This window comes from Pelophylax lessonae (genome assembly GCF_965119305.1).
Source record: "Pelophylax lessonae genome assembly, chromosome: 5".
Taxonomy (NCBI): Eukaryota; Metazoa; Chordata; class Amphibia; order Anura; family Ranidae; genus Pelophylax; species Pelophylax lessonae.
Genome location: NC_138772.1, coordinates 380,703,416 through 380,724,339, shown reverse-complemented (window position 1 = coordinate 380,724,339; position 20,924 = coordinate 380,703,416). Strand labels below are relative to the sequence as shown.

The window sequence follows — 20,924 nt, the reverse complement described above, 5'->3', positions numbered from 1 at the left end:
GACAACGCCCTGCCTCTTGTGGCGAGCGTATGCAGCCAGTTTCTGGTGAATGAAGGAATTTGGCACCATTGAATGGACCCCACGCTCTCCTGACCAAATCCAATAGAGCACCTCTGGAACTTTTTTTTTTTTTTTTTTTTTTTTTTTTTTTTTTTTCAATCCAATGCTGCCAGTTTGCCCCTCAGTCTGTTCAGGAGCTTAGTGATGCCCTGATCCAGATCTGGGAGGAAGTACCCCTGGACATCTATGGTCTCATTAGGAGCATGCCCCGTTGTTGTCAGGCATGCATACAAGCACCAGGGGGCCACGCACACACCATTGGGTACCATTTTGAGTCACTGCAATGAATTTTTAGCAATATGGGCTAGCCTGCTGCATAATTTTTTCACTTTAATTTTCGAGGTGTCTTTGAATTCAGCCCTCTGTAGGTTGATAAATTTAACTTCTATCAAATTGTGGCATCCTTTGATTTCTTACACTTTACCCAGTCCATATCAGTATAAATGTCCAGCATGATATTTTTCCCCATTGAGATCTGATGTGTTTTCAAAAGTGTTCCTTTTAATTTTCTTTGAGTAGTGTATATCAAGTTTCACTTTTTGAATTAATGAATTAACTTTTTGAGATGCACCTACCTGTATAGTCATGTATTTTTCTGCTTCAAGTGTTATACTTTTTTTTTTTTTCCAGAAAGGAACTGACTTCTGCTGGGGGCGTGACAAAATTTGAAATTCATACAGTGGCACAATTTGATAACCACAATTCACAGGTATGGCGAGTAAGCTGGAACATAACAGGCACTGTTTTGGCATCGTCTGGTGATGATGGAACTGTTCGTTTATGGAAAGGTAAAAATATTTATTTTATTTTTGTAGCAAATGTTGGCTTATTTATTCAAGCATAGTGCAGTAATCACAATCAGTCAGTCAGTCAGTCAAGATACATATCCAATTGGATTTGGTATAGTGTATATGTGGTTGATATGGGTTTATAATTACATTGGAAATTAGCATTTCTCTATCGTTCACTAACGGACGCAGTCCTCTGATGCATTCCTTTTTGGCCGAGAGACTCCCCACTTCGGCTGAGAGGGGTTCTGTCAGAGTGGCACCCACCTGTGGTCCTGGTATGGGGAGTAAATGTCCCCCCCCCTTTTTCCCCCTGGCGGATTTTGGGGTGGACGGTGGACAAGGGCCTCTCCCTGGGACTTTCGGACCCTCACAACCCCGGCTCCCTTCTGTCTTGTCATGCACCCCCTCTTCTATTCCCCCCCCCCCCAACCACGATGCGGGGGCTGTTATGGGCGGCCGAACAATGATGCGGGGGGGGGGGGGGGCGTCTGTACTTGCAGGCCCACCTGCTGCTTGATTATGTTGTGGAGTCTGGGGGGTTCCCCTGAGCGTCCTCGGATGCTCCGCTCGCCGCGTGGGGCTGCCATTTTATTGTAGCCACATGTGTTAGAGATCGGCGACCATCTTGGTACACCCGGTTTGGCCATTTTGCGGTGGATTCTGTGTGGGAGTTCCTGGATGCAGTGTTCTGTGGGTAAGAGCCCCTCCCTTTATACTGGGCAGTTTCTGAGCTCATTTCCTTTTGGAGAGCTACTGCTGACAGGTGCAGACGTTCTGGGCCTGCTGCTGCATTTTTGGACAGTGAGTTCGGGCGTTGGCTCGATCTCTCGCTCTCTCTCTCGCTCGCTCTTCAGCGCAATGCCTGACCTTCGGGGGGCGCTGTAGCGCATTGGAACTTTAAAAAAAATAAAAAATTTCTGTTTATTTTTTTTTTTTTCCAGCTTTTGCTGACCGATGCCCCTGGTGCAACATGGACCCTGCAGAACATTTGTCCCCAACTGACCCCCTCTGAGGCCGCAGGGCCCTCCGGTTCTCAGCTGTCTACCAATACAATTTTGGCGGTTCTGGAAGAATTTGTGTCCCGGATGGAGGTGACGAAAGAATGGGACCGTCTAAGACGTTCCCTTGGGGTGCCTAAGTGGATTGCTAGACGCTACCCCTTTGAGGAGTCTCTGGTAAAGAAGCGGACTGTGCCACTTAAGGTGGACCCACAGATCTCCAGACTACTATTATTCCAGTGGAGGAATCTCCGTCCTTTTAAGGTCCCAGAGGATAGGAAAGCGAAGGCTGTGTCCCGCAATATGTACTCTCTGGCGGGAACTGCACTGAGACCAGTGTTTACGATTGCCCTTGTCACGCAGACGTTGACTGAATGGGCGAAGTTGCTACGCCGTGACATGGAGGGAAAACCAGTCCCTCCTGCCTTTGAGGAGCTGGTGCAGGGGCTGAAATTTGTTTGCGACGCTGCGCTGGACACTGCTCCCTTATTGGGCCAACTTTAGGTTTCGGCGGTGATTATCCGGTGTATACTTTGGCTGAAGTGTTGGTCTGCGGATCAAACTTCTAAGAAGGCTTTGACTGATCTCCCATTTCAAGGAGATCGCTTGTTTGGAGCTACCCTGGATGACATTAAGGGTCTCACATGGGGGAAGAGTAACTTCCTTCCACAGGCTAACCAGGGTAAGGACACTCGTCGCAGACGGGGTCCCTCCTTTTTGGCTCACAAAAAGTTTTTTCTTCTCTTAGGGTCAGTCGATAAGACAAAGTCCTTCAAGACTCCCTTGGGCGGTTTCCAAGCGACCCTGGTCTGGCAAACAAAAGTCCGGTTTCTCCAGACCTGCGGACCAAGTCTCCTTGATCTTTCTCCAACCGTATCTGGGGTGGGGGGGATGTCTTTGAAGATTCTTGGACCTGTGGCTAACCCGGATCCTAGACAGGTGGGTTCAGGAGGTCATACGGTCTGGTTACAACATCGAGTTTCGATCCATCCCTCCGGTAAGGGTTTTCCCCTCCAATGTACAATCGCTTGCTGGCGCTCTATGGGGCAGTACAGCACCTGGTACAACAAGGGGTGATAGTTCCGATTCCGTGTGTGGAAGGCTATCAGGGGTTTTTATTCCAACCTGTTCACGGTTCCCAGGAAGGAAGGCAAGGTGCGTCCAATCCTGGACTTAAAGGCACTGAAAGGTTCTGTGCGAGTTCAGAAATTCAAGATGGAATAGTTTCGCACGGTGGTGGCTTTCCTACATCAGTGGGATTTCCTGGCCTCCATACACATCTAAGATGCCTACCTTCACATCCCAATCTGTGCAGGTCACCGTGCCGTGGGAGAGGATCACTATCAGTTTGTGGTGTTACCCTTTGGTCTCGCCTCTGCTCCCTGAGTTTTCATGAAGGTGTCGGCTACGATTCTGGCGCTGCTGCGGCAGCGGGGGGTATCGGTCCTGGGTTACCTGGACGATCTGCTTCTCCGTGCCGAGTCCCCTATGGTGCTGGAAATCGCCTTCTGAACCTTTGGAAGTCATCCCTGGTCCCGTCCATGAAACTGGACTATCTGTGCCTGACTTTGGACTCGTTCTCAGCCAAGGTGTTTCTTCCTTCGGAAAAACTCTTGAAACTTCAGACTGCGGTTCAGCTGTTGCTGTCCAGCGAATGGTCTTGCCTTCGAACCTGCATGCAAGTTCTGGGACTGATGGTGGCGTCTTTCCAGGCGGTTCCCTTCACTCAATTCCACGCGAGGATCCTCCAGAGGGAAATCTTTCTCAGATGGAACAAGAATACAAACTTTATAGAAATTCTGATCCAACTGAGCCGGTTGACCAGGGAGTCCCTGATACAGTTAGGAGTAAGTGACTATAGTGTCGTGAAATGCGTCAACCTATGCACCTGTCTTGTTATGTCAGTCCTGTTTAGATTTTGTGGTGATGAATAAAACTTCTATGCTTCCATCTACGTCACAGTGCGGTCACCATTTTTTTTGCTTGAGGGGTGATCAGTATGACCGTGGCCTTTTCCTTGATGTTTTTTTGGGATGACCCTGGGGATCTGTGTTGTTGGGGGGGGGTTAAGCCTTACCTTGCAGGGAATTACCAGTCTTGTGCCAGGGCATTCACCCTCATGTTCCTGTCCCTTGGGAAGAGGAAAAAGGACCTTGTTGTTATGCTTTGATGCAAATAGGTGTATCAAAGGTGTTACCCAGATCTGAACGATCCAATCAAAGGTTGCATGGTCTAGGGACCATTCCATGTGTCGCACTGCTTCCTTTTCCCTCATATTCGATGAGGTTGGAGACTAGTCCTGTCTCCAAGTGCCTTGGGCCAGATGTTCTGTTAAGTGCACTCCTGAGCCTGAAGTGCTGGCATCTGTGGTGACTTCGGATCACATTTGTTTTGAGTCCACAAGCGCTCCTCTCTGTATGTGTGTGGTTTTAGCCACCATTGCAGCAAGGATCTGATCTCTTGTGGGATTGTGATCCGACTCCATGGATCGTGGATTCGCTTCCCACTCCGATAAAATAAAGTTCTTTAATGGTCTTGTGTGCAGTTGTGTCCACGTGATGGCCTGTATAGAAGATGTCATGAGGCCCAGTACTCTCTCATGCTTTTTCTGATGGTGACCACGTTGGGGGAAGTCCTAAGGTCTCGACCTCTTCCATTAACCTTACTATCTTGTCTTGAGGTTGAAAAATCTGTTTTCTTTGCATCCAACGCATACCCTAGGTCAGTGATGGCAAACCTTGGCACCCCAGATGTTTTGTAACTATATTTCCCATGATGCTCAACTACACTGCAGAGTGCATGAACATAATGGGAAATGTTCCAAAACATCTGGGGTGCCAAGGTTCGCCATCACTGCGCCTAGGTCATTTACCTTTTGGCTGGGGATTAGGTAGGTTTTTTGTTAGTTTTATTATCCATCCTAAACTTTTTAGATGGATACTGGAGTGTAGGTTGTCTGCCAGGGTTTCTTTTGTGCTGGCAAAAAGAGGTCGTCCAGGTATGGTACTACGCCTATGCCTTTTTAACCGTAGGCTCTTCAGTGCCTCTGCCAGCATTTTGGTAAAAATTCTGGGTGCTGACATAATGCCTAATGGCAAGGAGGTGTACTGGAAGTGCAGGGTGGCTTTTGGCCCCTGTATTGCGTATCTTAGAAACTTGTGGTGCACTTTCTTTATTTGAATATTTGAGTAAATGCCTCCATCCAAAACTTTTTTTTTTTTTTTTGTTTATTTTCTTGCTGAGAAGTTTTAGGTTCAAAATAAGCTTGTACTTCCTGGATGATTTCTTCCTGGCAAAGATGTGGGAGTAGAAACCCTCACCTAGTTAATCCTGTGGGACCGCAGCAATGACTATCTGTGTTGGGAGGTTTTCTAGGGAGGACAGAATCCCTTCTGCCCTCTGTCTCTGGAAAGTGAGATCACCAAGAATTTTTTTTTGGGGGGGGGGGGGTTGGTGTTGGAAAATTTGTTGTTGTAACCTTGTTCTACCGTGTGAAGGACAAACTTGTTTGTAGAAATTTCTCGCCATTTGTATGTAAATGAGGAGAATCTGCCCCCCACCCCACCTACTGGATGTCATTATCTTTTGGTGTTGGACCGGGAGGCTTACGGAAAAGGTCTTCTCTATTTTTCCTCCTTGGAAAGGACCATCTCTTCCTGGCTTAGTCTTGCTTATAGCTTTTTTTTTTTTTGCTACCGAAAGGGCGTCTTGATTTGCTTGTTCTTGGTCTGCGGAAACCCCTTTTTTCCTATCCGCTGACCTGTCAAGTACCTGCTCCAGAGCTGGTCCAAAGAAGGTTGCTTGTGAAGGGGATACCACACAACTTGTTCTTGCAGGAGACATCCCCTGTCCACTCTTTAAGCCATAGGGCCCTCCTGGCAGAGTTGAACGGTGCTGTTGTCTTGGCCTTGGTGACTGCTTCAGCCAAAGCATCTGCTACAAAGGCCGCTGCCCTTGCCCCATTGGCCATGTTTTTTAGTAACTCTTCTCTGGGAGTATCCCCTTCTAAGAGCTTTTGCAGTTGGTTTAGCCAAAGGTGCAGAGTTCTTGCGGTGCATGTGGATACAATTGCCGGGTTAAGATTTGATGCTCCTGCTTCCCATGCTCTTTAGCAGTGATTCTGCTTTCTTATCCATGGGGTCTTTTAAGGTACCAGAATCTTTAAAAGAAAGATCTGACTTGTTTGCTTTTCTTGCTAGTGATGCGTCTACCTTGGGGAATTTGTGTCTTCTTCCACAAACGGGTACCTGCGTTTAATTGCTGATGGTATGAACATTCTCCTCGGGCTCTTCCCATTCTTTCTTTATGTCTTGTAAGGATTGATGTACAGGGAATGTCCTGGGTTTCTTTGGTTGCTGTCCCTTTTTTACATTTTTCATCATGAAAAGACAATTGTGTGTGTTTGTGTTTTTTTTTTTTTTTTTTTTTTTTTTCTTCCTAGTGTGTCTGCAATTGCCCTCAATTTCTTGGTATACTCGGTCAGAAAGAGAGTTAACCTTGAGTCTTTCTCTTCATCGTCAGAATCCAAGCATAGTCCTAACTCCAATTCAGAGTCAGAGGATTCTAAACCTTATTTTTTTTTTTTTTTTTTCATGGTCCGACCCGCCTGGTTGTTCTTTGCTAGTGGATGGGGTGGCTGCCTGACTGGTGGAAGAGTTGCTCACCGCCACTACTTTGGCCGGGTTTTGAAGGGGTTAAAGGTGTCCCACATTTCCTTTTTGAAAGTTGACAAAAACCTTTTTTAAAGCACCCCTGCTTGCTGATAGATTTTTGGCATAAGGGTTTTGTCTAATCTGACGTTAATTTGTGATCACATGCAGCGCATGCTTTACTACTGATCCTGGCTTTTCTCTCTTCTGGGGCTTTTGTCTGTAAGCAAGGAAAGGTCCCAGCATGAGGAAGGTGTAGCCTGCTGCATACCACTACAATGCCTAGGGCGAATAGTGGTTAGTAAGAACCGAGGTGGCCTGAGCATGCGCTCTGGCTTACCTTGGAACTGTCCTGTGTAGCAGGATCTGCAGGGTGATGCAGTTTCAACATGATTAGCCTGCTGAGCATCCCTCAGGTGCTCCTTCTTTTTTTTTTTTTTTTTTTTTTTTTTTTTTTTTTTTTTAGGCTTCCCTGCCCCTGCTCCAGCCACCCTGATGAAGGTATGGCTGGACTCGTATCTCTCCATGTGTCTGTCTTGAAGAGATGCTGTATCCAGGTTGCTGACTGCACCAGAAGCGTCCTTGCTGTTCCCCCCCCCCCCACCCCCCCCCCCTCCACGTCCTGGTGCCCACAAAAAGATGGGGATGGAAGTGCATCACCAGAAGGTCTGCCCACCTGAAGTGACACACTCGGCATCCCGGGCCGACGCCATCTTGCTACACCCCTCCTAACACCAGCAGTGTGAGGAGAGTGGATAGTGGCCCGCAGACGACCGGGAAATGCTGCTGCACGCGAATGCCAAAGGGAGACTCACGGAGGCATCCCAAGATGCTTTGTCGGCTGGCAGTGGGGGGAGGGGTTTGCATACCCCCCCTAATGGGAGCGAAACCTCAGGCAGATGGGATCCTTGTGTGGGTCCCTGGAAGCCCTGGCCTGAGCTGCTTGACCCCTTCAGAGGCAATTTAAGACTGGCCAGGGAGTTCCCTGCAACTAGCACAGGGACTGGAGGTGTGCTGATCCTGTTGGTCTGGAGGAAACGCAAGAACTGAGGCAGACAGGTATGTGCAATTTTTTTATAATGGTGGACATTGTCTTTCCCATTTACAAGTGGGAGGAGCCCTATCTCTCTCAGATGCTGCCCTGGAAGACTACGTGAGAAAAACCAAACAGGTTTACTCAATTAAACTTTTTTTTTTTTTTTTGGTGCTGTATTACATGCAGTTCATGCTCAGTCACTGAGATGTGTCTTCTGCAAAAACCTTCTTGATCCTGTTCTGTCTCTACCTTATTTTCATGTCCCCAATTCAGCAAGGGATTTTGCAGCTGTGGTGGCAACTCTGTGCATGCTCAGTTTTTAGGGTTTCTTTGGTGAGCATTTCCTCCCTATACATCTGAGCATCCCATGTGACTATAAAGTCACACATGTGGGTGAATACACAGTGGTAAATGACAGTGACAGCCCACTGCTTCCCTCCTCCATGCCAGCTAAACACAATAGGGGGTGGAATATTAGATGTGGATTAATGGAGGCTTCACCTCCCTTTTTTTCTAAGGCAGGCTGAAGGGGCGTGACAGTCTGACTAGCAGAAATCTGCTCACACCATGTTATTTCTACAAAGTAAGATTTAATTTCATTTAAATGTGTATGCCAATTTAAAATCTTTAATTGATCTTTATTGTTACTCTATATTCCAAAGGCTGTGGGGTTAGTTTTTTTTTTTTTTTTTTAAACCCGTGACCAGCAGCAGAGAGCTAGAAGCTCTTCCTGCTTATGTTTCCTTGCAGACAGGTTGGAAAGATCTGGTTCATGTGACCTCTGTATATCGATTAGGAAAAAGGTGCCTAAATGTTTTTTGTTTTAATTTGTGTCCTAATTGACATACTGCAATAGAAGGGACAATGTTAACGTGTGTGGTTTTTTTTAGTATTTTAGTGTTTGTGTTTAGTATCACTTTAAAGCTCTTTCAACACAGTTTCACTTTTTTAAGCGTTCGTTTTTCTCAGCGTTCTGCCAGGTTTTCAGTTTATTGGCCTATTTTTACCTTCCATGACAAAGGAAAAATCGCTTGAGTGAGACAGTTGATGCTGTATCAGTACTTCCTGTAGTCATTGGAAGCCAAATTCCCCTATTTTTTTTTATGTATCTACTAGAGAAAAAGAAAACCAAGACTCCCTTTTACTAAAGCAGAAAATCCTTTCTCTCGCAAGTAAGATTTGTAGATGTTCTTTTGGTCTTTATTTTATTTTTGGTCTTTATTTTCTTCTATTTTCATCTGGTGAACAAGTCTGTTATTTTTAAAAGAACAAGCAGATTGTATTAAAGGCATGAGACAAACTATTTACCCCCGCCTGGCATGCTTACAATGATCAACTTTTTATTTATGCAAAACCATTATCCCAAAAGGGGAAAAAAAATAGCTGTGAGTGCTTATAACGTGTAGGCTGGAATTGTGGCTTCAATCTGTTAGTACATCGAACACTCCCCTTCCCCCAGACTGACAATGTCCAAAAGTGCCCCCAGTACTGATTCATTGAGAGTGTGGGTACTCTAATACAGGAGAAAAAAAGGAAACCAATTCAGCCACCACATCTAATGATGAGCTGTAATAAATTACATTTTTTGATTTGAGATTTAATACTGCTTTAATTCTCAAATGCATAGTCATTTTTGGGGGGCATTTTCTCACTTGGGTGCACACAGCAACCAATGTTTTACATAAGTAGGGAAATGGTAACCCTACGATGACTTAGGAACAATAAGAAACTACAATCTTTGCAACTGGTCTTCACTTCATCTCGATTGCCAACAAACGACCTTTATGAAATCTGACTTTTAATGTTTTCCTTCATCCGATTTAGGTTTTTTTTAATTTTCAGCAGGGATTGAGTACAGTTGGCTAGTTACGTTTTGGGAGGAAATTTGTTAAAAAGTTCCTAAAGAGATGCTAAACATTTTTACAGCCTTTTTTTTTTATTTTTAATTTTTTTTTTATTAAAGCGGTTTAGACCACGTCTGTCTTTTTCTTTCTTGCTTTCTTTCCAAAGGTGTGTGATTCCTGGTGTTTTATTTGCCCACCCCTGTTCTAACAGTAATCTAGGCCCTGATGACCCTTCTAATTACTTTTTTTCTGAATTTGCTTCAGCCAACTATATGGACAACTGGAAATGCACCGGTGTATTAAAAGGCGATGGGAATCCTGTAAGTTCCAACCAGCAAGGATTTCATGTTTCTTCTGTTGGATCCACCAATCAGAGTTTACCTAATTCCATTAATGGCTCATCTTCTAGCAGGTAAGTGATGTGTTCCTTGTGGACATTTTAAAAGTGCACGTAACTTGTCATATCTGAAATGGAGGTGTTATTGTGATTAAACTTATGCATGTTACTGAAACTGTGTGAGAAACCATCTTTTAAATAACAAAACCCCATGAATATTTAAAATGGAAGGTAAACTCCAGCCAAGGTATTTTATTTTTACTGGACCAGGAGTATAGGGAAAATCTTCCCACAGGGAAACCTGTTCTGGTGAAAGTTTTGGGCTCCAACCCTTCCTTACTTTCTAAAACGTGAAGAAAAGATGGAGGATTTTTTTCCTATTGCAATTGTTCTTGTTGGCAAGTACAACAATGACATTAAAGTTGAAAATCACCCACACAGTCCCATCATTAATTCAGATTTCTATGAATGAATTACAAGCACAATCTGCTTACTGTGGCAGACGGCTTGTTCCCATAGAACTGTAAGATTGCTGGTGAGCTCTCTTGTAGTTCACTGATCTTCCAGGACTTCAGTAACTGTCTGCCCATACAGGAGGTATGGGTAGACAACTGTACTAAGAAGCTGCAGGAGTGGGCACTGATGGGTAGCACTGGTTAGCAGTACTGATGGGCACTGGTGTTTACGGAGTGGAGCAGATGTTTTTCTTACAGAAGCTGGCAATCGGCGGGGGGCGCACGAGAACAGGAGGAAGTCCATGTACACCCTCCCGACAATCTTAAGCCTGTGCTGTAACCGTCCTTTTGTCAATGGCGTGAAGTGGATTAATGATCTGCCTTACTTTTCTTGGAATCCATCTGTTTCCGCCCCAATGACATATTTACCTAGGAAAATAAGTGCTTGCTCCTGGTACTGGGAGGAGGATTTTCTTTCTCACGCTAAATCACATTCAGGCAGGGAAATGGGGACTACATTTCCCATGATTAGAAGGGAAAGGAGTCGGTGTGTGTAGTGAACTAGAGGAGTATAGGGCAGAGTTTGTACTGATGTCTGTATTTGCTGTCCAGAGAGGTAGCGTGTACAGGAAGCTGGAGTGCAGCGTTGAAGCTGAGGGCTGTATTTGCTATGCACAGTGGGTGGCTCAGACTACCAAGTCTGCCCACTACAGTGAGCAGGGATGTCTCCACTCACTGTAAAGAATTACAGCAGGGCAGAGACGAAACCGTTGGCCAGGAAGATGCAGGACATAGCGGCCACCGGTCTTTTAAAACTGATGTTGGTGGGATTTAAGTTTTGATTCAAATAATGCACCCTGGATTTCTCATATTACACAGTGGGGATAGAAACAGGCTACACGTTGCACTAAGGCATGGCGGCACCAAACCTGTCAGCTAATATTATGTTCTACTTGAACTCTGTGACAATATACTACAGGTACCTTTTTTTTTTTTATGACTATTAAATTCCAGCGCCTTCTCTTTTTTTTTTTTTTTTTTTGCATTGCTGTAGTGTCTCTGTTGGAGAGTCCTTATTTCAGTGATGATTTTGTCACTGGGATTAAAAGTGAGTTTTTTTTCAAATCTACAGATTTTCAAGCCGAAAATTGGCGTTCACATTTTTCACTTAGCTAATTGTTTCCCATCACACATGACAAATATTACAGCATAGCAAGACCATAGTATTTCTCTTTTTATACAGTCTTCTTAGCTCTAAAATATGAGAATCACATAGAGCCTGGTAAAGAAAATGCTGCTAGTGTATTTCAAAGTAATGTCTGCATCACAATTAACCAGTTTTTTTTTTTTTTTTGTTTTTTTTTAAACTGGGGCCCAAAGCTTTTTAAACTGGGGCAAAATTCTAGCCACATATGGTTAGTTTTTAGATAGTGGTCATGAGACCAAGTGTCTCCGTTGGAAGATTTTCACTCCATTCCTAACTCGATGGCTACGCAAAACTTTTTAGATAACTCAACTTTTTTGTTCTAGTGACATTGATGATCAGGACAGCTAGGGTTAACATCCGAGGACACAAACTGCAATAAAAAAATCTGACCATGGTCCTAAATACTCACCACTCTATGCAAATATGAGTGAAGTTTTTTTTTTATTTATACTTTGATAAGATCTTGGTGTGGCTTCCACTCTTATTTATGGGAGTACCAGAGTTGCAATTTCCCCACAAACATTTTGGCTGGTTTATACATTTAACTGCTTTTCTAATTTTATTTTATATTTTCTAACAACCAGCCATGTTCGCTTTTGTTTATCCGCAGAATAATCTCTGTATTAGTTCAGGGCTGGACAAAACCCTGTTCTCCGACAAGTGAGAACTGACCATATGATAAAGACTTTCTTCAACACTTGATGATTACAGCAAACTTGCTGTAAAATGCTGCTACTGGTATGATGCTACAACTTCACCAATACTGTACTAGAAAGCATAATAAACTACAGTTTTGACCGGCCTGAAGTAAAAGTAAAGCGGAGGCAATAGCAGCACTTCTGCAAATGAACCTGCTACATTTAGACATGCAACTCTTATTACTGCACCTCTAAAAGGAGATCTGTGGTAGATGAAAACTGAACAAAACCAATTTGACATGGTAGTACATAAGTACAAGCAATACACAAGTATGTCAAACAAGTTCACATAGAAGAAAAGGGGAACAAATAGAAACATCCAGCAATTTGATAGATTAGTAGCCCATTTTAGTACGATGCCATGGTACCAAATGATATACCAATACCAATAGGAGGAACTACATTCTCTTGGAGCAAGTCGGGGGAGTAATAAAAGGGAGGGAGGGAAAGGGGCACCAGCCAAGTCCAGGAGGCATCATGACACTACATCTCGCATAACAGAGAGAGATATTTAGTAGCCCCACACCACTGGAAGGTCCACGGCTGCTGCACCTTTTCAAATTTTCAAGGGCAACCATGACTGATGTACGTCAATTTGTCAAGAGGCAGCGCAGCATCAATCATGGCCTACCAGGATGACCGAGCTAAGAATCGCTTTCTTAGCATTGAACAAGAGAGCGCAATAATTTTGTTGATGGGACCTCACCAGTGTCTTTAAGGATTCAAAACAGCCAGTTCTGGAGACATAGGAACAGACAAGTCAAGCCTAAGGGTAATATGTTCAAAGATATCCGATCAAAAGACTTTCACCTTAGGGCACTCCCAAAACATGTGAAAATGGGTAGCCAACTTTTTCTGGCAGCAAGGACAGTAAGGAGCTCTGGGTACATTTTTGTGCAGTCTCACCGGGATAAAGTAAACACAATGTAAAAATTTGGTTTGTGTCAATTTATTCCTTGAGGAAATTACCAATTTAGGAGATTGCTTAGGACAGTCCTCTGTCCAAGAAGGGGCTATCCATCTTTCATAGATCCTACAATCTCTCAATTTTAGAGGAGCCTGTAAGGTCCCATACAATGCAGAGAGTGGTTTCTGCAGACTCTTGTGAAATCCATTTTTCCACAGGATCTAGCTGGAGAAGAGGCGGAATGGGAAACTGAGCTCTGGCAGCATGATGTAATTGAGAATACCTAAAATATATCCATCCTGGTAAACAAAATGTCCAAGTGAGTTGAGAATACGTCAGCAGCATAGCATGTCCTTGGGATTTTTATGCTGTAGCGTGCCCACCCTTGAGAGTTAGGAACCGATTGAAAGTGAGCTAGTCTGGGATTCCCCCAGAGAGGCTAAAGGGGACCAGCGCGTGTCTGGGAAAAATTGACGTCTAGCATCTGACCAAACCCACAGTGTCTTAGTCAGACTCTGTATGTTTGCATACACTTCTGCACCCCTATAAACTAGATCATGTAGGGTTGACAAGGAACCCAAGCAGGCAGCCTCCACACACACTACAGTGTTAAATCGTAAGCCCTCAAACCCCCAACACGTTGTTACTAGAACTGCCACCCGGTAGTATACTTGGAAGTTAAATAGGGCCAATTCCCCCCCCCAAATTGTACAGTCAGGTGAAGTGTGGATTTAGCCAATCACAGAAGGGCACCATTTCAGATAAAGGAGCTAATACAGTTATCCAGATCGTGGGACAAAGAGGCTGGGATCCAAACCGGACTGTTCCGAAATAGATATTTTTACATTTGGGCAAAAGCATAATTTTGAGGATAATGCATCCTAGGGGATTTTAAGGGGAGCCTGGACCATGAAGAGCGCCTTACCTTAAGAAGGGAAACCAGGGGGAGGATGTTGCGTGCATAGATTTGCAATACATCCCTTGTTACCTGCATCCATACATAACGAAACTCCGTCACAGTGAAGGGGAGATGGGCTGGCAAGGGCAGGTGCCTGGTCATCTAGTGGAAAAAGGACCGATTTGGACCAACTTATTTGGATTCCTGAAAATTTACCAAATGTGTCAAATATCTTCAGGGTAGCCATAGGCGAGGGGCCCGCATCTTTCAAATTTGAGAAGGGCATTGTCGGCGTATAGAGACAACTTTTCCTTCAGCCTCCTAATCCGCAACCCACAGGCCCCCAGAGCTTCTCTGACAAAAATCGCTAGAGGTTCAAGGGCCAGGGCAAACGGACTTGGAGATTGAGGGCATCACTGAGAGGTATCCCTAAGCAACAGAAATGGGTCTGAGAGCCAATCATTTATAAAGACCCTCATCCTAGTAGGCACCCAATAGAGCATCTGGATCCATTGTAAAATAATTTGGACCGAATCGATGAAGAATCTCCCAGAGAACCCCATTCTACAGAATCAAAAGCCTTCTCTGCATCTAGGGAGGCCACTAAACAATTGCCAATGTTAACATGGGTCAAGGAAAAGTTCAGGGCAAGATGTCGGTACCCTTGCCCCTTCATAAACCCTGTTTGATCAACATGAATCATAGCTGAGATCACGGTAGATAACAAGTGGCCAGAATCTTGGAAAGAACATAGGCGTCCACATTTAAAAAGGAGATAGGCCTAGAAGAGGCACATTCCTGTGGGTCCTTGCCAGGCTTGGGCATCAACACAATAATTGCCACCTCCACAGGCTCAGCAAGGGTTTCTAGTGTCGAAGAGCTGTTTAGTCTAGGGATGTAGCTCAACATATTGGGAACCTGATACATATTGGGAACCCGATATTCCCCCTGGGGATGTCACCAGCTGACCCCCGCACATTATGGGCGCTCGCAATAATGGTGGAAGCCACCGGTCCTTGAGCCAACAGCCAACCTATTATTGCCATATTCAAACGCTTTTTGAGCAAAGTGTAGCATGGATTTCTTTGCTCAATTCGGTCTAAGTAGAGTTCGCGTGGCGCTTGCTGCCAGGTGGAATAAGTGGCCTCAGTTGAAGAGCCCACATATACCATCTACCACCTCTTAACCTCTCCCTCCATAACCTCCAATGAACAGGCCGCCTCCTTTTGCAGTGAAGAGATACAGGAGATCTACCCCCCCCCCCTCCCCTCAACCCAGGGTTTCACTGCATCCCACATTACCCCAGAATTCGCTGAATCCTGATTCAGGACCCAGTAATTACAAATGGCCTCCATAGTTGGTTGCTGAATTTTAGTGTCTAGTGCCCAGTACCTGGAGAGAGGCCACAACCTCCAGCTTGGAGAATGATAGTGAAAGGGTGAGGCAAACAGGAGCATGATCAGAGACTCCCCTAGATGGGTGTTGGGCCTCGATCACCCAGCAGAGAGCCGCTGCGGAGGCAAAGGCCAAATCAATATGGGGTATTGCTCTATATGTTGAGTGACCAGTATGTTCCTCACAATGGGGGGGGGGGGGGGGTGAGAGTGTCGCTAGACATCCTTTCGCATAAAGGTATCCATCCATTGCTGGAGGTGAGTGGATGACCGAGCAGTGGTGGAGTGGAGCCTGTCCAGGTCATGGTAAGGAACCTTATTAAAATCCATAAAAAGAAAAGCTTTAGAGGTGTAAGTGCAACACCATTTGTATCAAATCATATATAACTTGTACATGAGCAGGGGGAGGAAGATATAAATCCGCCACTACCAACTGTTTGTCATAGACAAGAGCCCCCTGGGTCTGTAAGAACCTTCAGTACCTGAAATGGCAGGGATCTGCGGATTAGGATGCTGACTCCTCTAGCATAATTCAAGTATGTGGAGTGGTAATGAGCCCCAACCCATGGTTTATAAACACATAGGACCCTGGAGCCCACCAAATGGCGCTCCTGCAAGATGCAAATATGGGACTGGTCTTTTGTAGAAATTGAAATACCAGGGACCTTCTAATAGCTGAATTAAGAGCCCGGACATTCCAGGAATCTACGCATATCTGGGGACATATGGAAACGGTACAAGTATAGAGATGGTAAGGATACCTACCGCTCAGAGTACGCAGACCCAGAGAACCAGACAAAGGCCCAGCAGACTCCAGCCTCTAAATCTATTTTGTGGACATTTAGGGTATTTAAGTACAGCATGTCAATATACAGGTTAGCAAAGGCAACTGGCCTCCAGCAGAGAGAAACCTCTGCCAAAAACGAAATAAATTCCCCATAGGAACTGCAACAGCAGAACAAAAAACCCCACTCTGCATTCCTCACAAGAGTAAGTAATACATACACTCCCAAATACCCAACAGGAACCTGAAAATAACTAGGGAGGGTGTGAATGCCTAGGCAGCTAGATTACAACCAGAGACTCCAGGATGTCTGAACAGATACTGGCATATGTGCAAGGATTAATTTTCTCCTGGATATACCCGGTGGTAAACACTTACATGTAGACAAGGAGAAATAAAAAAAGAAAGGAAACTTAAAAAAGCAAAAAAAAAACATGTCTGTTGAGTCAAGTCCTCATCACAGTTCCAAAAAGAGGGAGTAGGATATGGGCTGTGTGACGCCTGGTCTAACAAGTGGTATATCTGCTCAGTAGGAAGCATCAGCAAAGACAAATAGTATATTCCTGCAAGCCAAAAGCATATACATTGGATAAGTCGACACACCCACTGTTAAAATGTCAAGTTTCTGTGATGTAAAAAATATGAGACCAAGAAATCATTTCAGAACTTTTTCCACCTTTTTAAGGTGACTTATAAACTACAACTCAATTGAAGAACAAACAAATCATTTAGGTGGAGGGAAGTAAAAAATAAAAATCTAAAATATGGTTGCCTAAGTGTGCACACCCTTTAAACTAATACTTTTTTGAAACACCTTTTTATTTTTTTACAGCACTGTCTTTTTGGGTATGAGTATCAGCATGGCACGTCTTGGCCTGGCAATTTGTCCACTCTTTGCAAAAACACTGTCAGATTGCGACCTCTCCTGTGCACAGTTCTCTTCAGATCACCCCATAAATTTTCAATCTGATTCAGTTCTGGGCTATGTCTGGGCCATTCCAAAACTTGAATCCTCTGGTGGAGCCATTCCTTAGATTTGGATGTATGCTTTGGGTCGTTGTCCTGCTGAAAGATGAAGTTCCTCTTCATGTTCAGCTTTCTAGCAGAAGCCTGAAAGATTTGTGACAATATTGACTGGTATTTGGAACTGTTCATAATTCCCTCTACCTTGACTAAGGCCCCTGTTCCAGCTAAAGAAAAGCAGCCCCAAAGCCTGATGCTTCCACCACCATGCTTCACTGTGGGTATGATGTTCTTTTGATGATCCACAGTTTTCTTGCTCCAAACTTATCTTTTTGGGATTATGGCCAATAAGTTCAACTTTGGTTTCATCAGACCATAACACATTTTCCCACATGTTTTTGGGAGAATTCAGATGTGTTTTTGCAAAATGTGCCATATTTTCTCCACTTGATGACTGTATTTACTGTGTTCCATGGTATATGTAATGCCTTGGAAATTCTTTTGTACCCTTCACCTGACTGATAACTTTTAACAATGAGATCCCTGTGATGCTTTGGGAGCTCCCTACGGACCATGGCTTTTGCTGTAGGATGAGACTAAGAAAATGTCAAAGACCTACTAGAACAGCTGACCTTTTTATTTGGGGGTTAATCGGAGGCACTTTAAATGATGGTGGTAGTGTACGGACTCTTATTTAACATGAGTTTTCGAATGTGATTGCTGCATCCCCAGTTATAATGTGGTTGCATGAGTTTGCACACCCTCTTATATCTGTTTCCCTCCCCCTAAAAGATTTGTTTTTCAATTGAGTTGTACAGTTTATAGGCCACATTAAAGATAGAGAAAGTTCCAAATGAGTTTTTGTCTTTTTTTTTTTTTTTTTTTTTTACATCACACTAACCTGTCCTTTTTTACCAGGGGTGTGCAGACTTTTTATATCCATGGTATACAGTCTGAGCGGAGTAGAAGACAGGCTTCACAGTAGAAAGGCACCCATAGACAGCCTGCAGGCAACATCCTTAACAAAACGTTGAACTAAGGCTGCATTGACACCTGAGCGTATCGTTTTCAGGCATTTTTTAGGGTGTTTTTGTAGGCGTTTCGATTTATTTAAGAAAATGGGGGTGTTAAAAGGGGTGGGGACTACCTGTGTGTTTGAAAAACACCTGTGAAAGGCTGATAATGGCGTTTTTAATGCATTCCTGAGGGACCAGAACAGCTCTTGATCAGCCCAAAAAAGAAGCTCCTGTACTTTTTTGAGCTACAGGCGTTTTGATTCAGGGGACAAAATGCTCAGATGTGAACAGGGGCCATTGAAATGAATGGGATTTTGGTTGGTGGGCGTTCTGGATTTTCACAGATGAGCATTTTTCTGGGCTGAAAAACGCTTAGGTGTGAACAGGGCCTTAAGGAAGAGGTATGTCCTTGGCACATATCCAACCGCCATACCAGACAGACATTAAGGCACTTCAGGGCCTCAGGGTAAAAAAAAAAAAAAAAAAAGCTATTTTTCATAAATAGATCCATCTGAAAAATGGTAGGCACAGAGGACACATCCAATCAACAATGGGGCGGCAGAGTATCCTGCCAAGAAGCAGCATCACGAGGGGAAGTAAAAAAAAAAAAAAAAAAAGCGAAAGGTCTCCTCCTGGATTTTCAATCTTGCAGGGAACCGCATACTGTAGTGTGTAGCCAATGCCCACAGTGCCACCTTCACTTGGTCAAATGACCTACGGACCATTTGCATTTCCACCGAGTAGTCAGGAAAGTACAACAATTTAGCATTCTGATATTTCAAATCACCAAGCAGCCTGGAGGACCTCAGCCTGGAGGACCTCATCCTGGTCCCGGAAATGAAGGAGCCAGAATAATGGGATACGAGGAGGACCAGGTGTGGGCGGAATCCGATGGGCCCCTCCACATTGTAGTAAGGGGAGAATTGAGCCTCAGGTAAAAAGGAACTAAGCAGTTCAGGCAGCCCCAGGATCCACAGGTTGTTCCTTTGGTTTCTATTTTCTGCATCATCCCCCTTTTTTATTCCAGGGCTCGGACCTTGGTCTGCAGAGTGCGAATAGGGAAAGTATGCTCCGTGACTGTGTCCTCTGTCTTAACGACCCACTGCTCCACCACCGACACGTGGGATCAGATCTTTTCCAGTTCCTGTCTGATCAGCCCCACATCAAGCTGCACAGCCTCAATTTTGTTGGTGAGCGTGGCTTGACAGGAGGCAAACCTAGCCATTACCTCCTGAAAGCTGGTCTGTGGGGAGCCCGCAGGCTCTTCAGCCTCTGCTTTGAGAAGCCATGTTGGAGATAGGACCAGGGAAAGCCGCCACGCTGGGCCTCCTGTTTGGCAAGACCACTTTATTCAGCAGCTGGAAATGGAGCTTCTCCCCCCCCCCCCTCATGCTGCTATCTAGGGGCTCCATGAGGCATCAAGCAGCCGGGCATTCCCAAGAGGAAAAAGGTAAACAAGAATAAAGTAGCCAGGCCAGCAGAGCTCTGGACCATACAACCTCTCAAGTCGCCATCTTGGACACGACCCCTGTTTAAACCATTAAAATAACATCAGTGCACTGAAATTGCATACAATATACAGTATCTCACAAAAGTGAGTACATCCCTCCCCATTTTTGTATATATTTTATTATATCTTTTCATGTGACAACACTGAAGAAATGGCACTTTGCTGCAATGTAAAGTAGTGAGTGTACAGCTTGTATAACAGTGTAAATTTGCTGTTCCCTCAAAATAACTCCACACACAGCCATTAATGTCTAAACCATTGGCAACAAAAGGAGTACACCCCTAAGTGAAAATGTAAAAGATTGGGCCCAATTAGCCATTTTCTCTCCCTGGTGTCATGTCACTCGTTTAGTGCTACAAGGTCTCAGGTGTGAATGGGGAGCAGGTGTGTAAATGTGGTGTGATCGCTCTTACTGTTCACTGGAAGTTCAACGTGGCAAAGAACTCTCAAGGGATCTAAAAAAAAAATTGTTGTTCTACATAAAGATGGCCTAGGCTATAAGAAGATTGCCAAGACCCTGAAACTGAGCTACAGCATGGTGACCCTGAAACTGAGCTACAGCATGGTGGCCAAGACTAAACTGGTTTAACATGACAGGTTCCACTCAGAACGGGTCTCGCCATGGTCAACCAAAGGGTTGAGTGCACGCGCTCAGCGTCATATCCAGAGGTTGTCTTTGGGAAATAGACATGAGTTCTGCCAGCATTGCTGCAGAGGTTGAAGGGTTGGAGGGGGTCAGTCGGGCAGTGCTCAGAACATATGCCACACACTGCATCACATTGGTCTGCATGGCTGTCGTCCCAGAAGGAAGCCTTCTTCTAAAGATCATGCACAAAGCCTGCAAATGGTTTGCTGAAGACAAGCAGACTAAGGCTGGCCATACACTATACAATTTTCTTATTCAATTTCCTTTAGATTTACCTTAAACGATGTAGTGCAAGGGCCTGCCTGATTGCATACAAATTGAAAGTGTTTAGGTTTGACCCTACATTACATGGTTTTGGTAAATCTAAAGGAAAGTTGAACAAGAAAATTGTATAGTGTATGGCCAGCCTTAGGACTTGGATTACTGGAACCATGTCCTGTGGTCTGATGAGACCGAGATTAACTTATTTGGTTCAGATGTCAAGCGTTTGTGGCGGCAACCAGGTGAGAAGTACAAAGACAAGTGTATCTTGCTTACAGTCAAGGATGGTGGTTGGAATGTCATGGTCTGGGGCTGAATGAGTGCTGCCGGCACTGGGGAGCTACAGTTCATTGAGGGAACCATGAATGCCAACATGTACTGTGACATACTGAAGCAGAGCAGGATCCCCTCCCTTCAGAGACTGGGCCGCAGGGCAGTATTCCAACATAACGACCCCAAACACACCTCCA

At 44.6% G+C, this 20,924-nt stretch overlaps 1 protein-coding gene across 3 annotated transcripts in view; it reads left to right on the top strand.

Annotated features, from left to right (window-relative positions):
- SEH1L (SEH1 like nucleoporin) overlaps window positions 1-20,924 on the top strand; it is an 81,053-nt gene that overhangs the window by 23,776 nt on the left and 36,353 nt on the right. For 2 of the 3 annotated variants that reach the window (XM_082259803.1, XM_082259804.1), the window contains exons 7-8: window positions 691-848; window positions 9,643-9,790. In XM_082259803.1, coding sequence (XP_082115929.1) covers window positions 691-848; window positions 9,643-9,790 — 306 coding nt within the window. Of the gene's footprint in view, window positions 1-690; window positions 849-9,642; window positions 9,791-11,987; window positions 12,116-20,924 lie in introns of all 3 variants that reach the window. The other variant, XR_014225367.1, reaches the window with a different exon arrangement.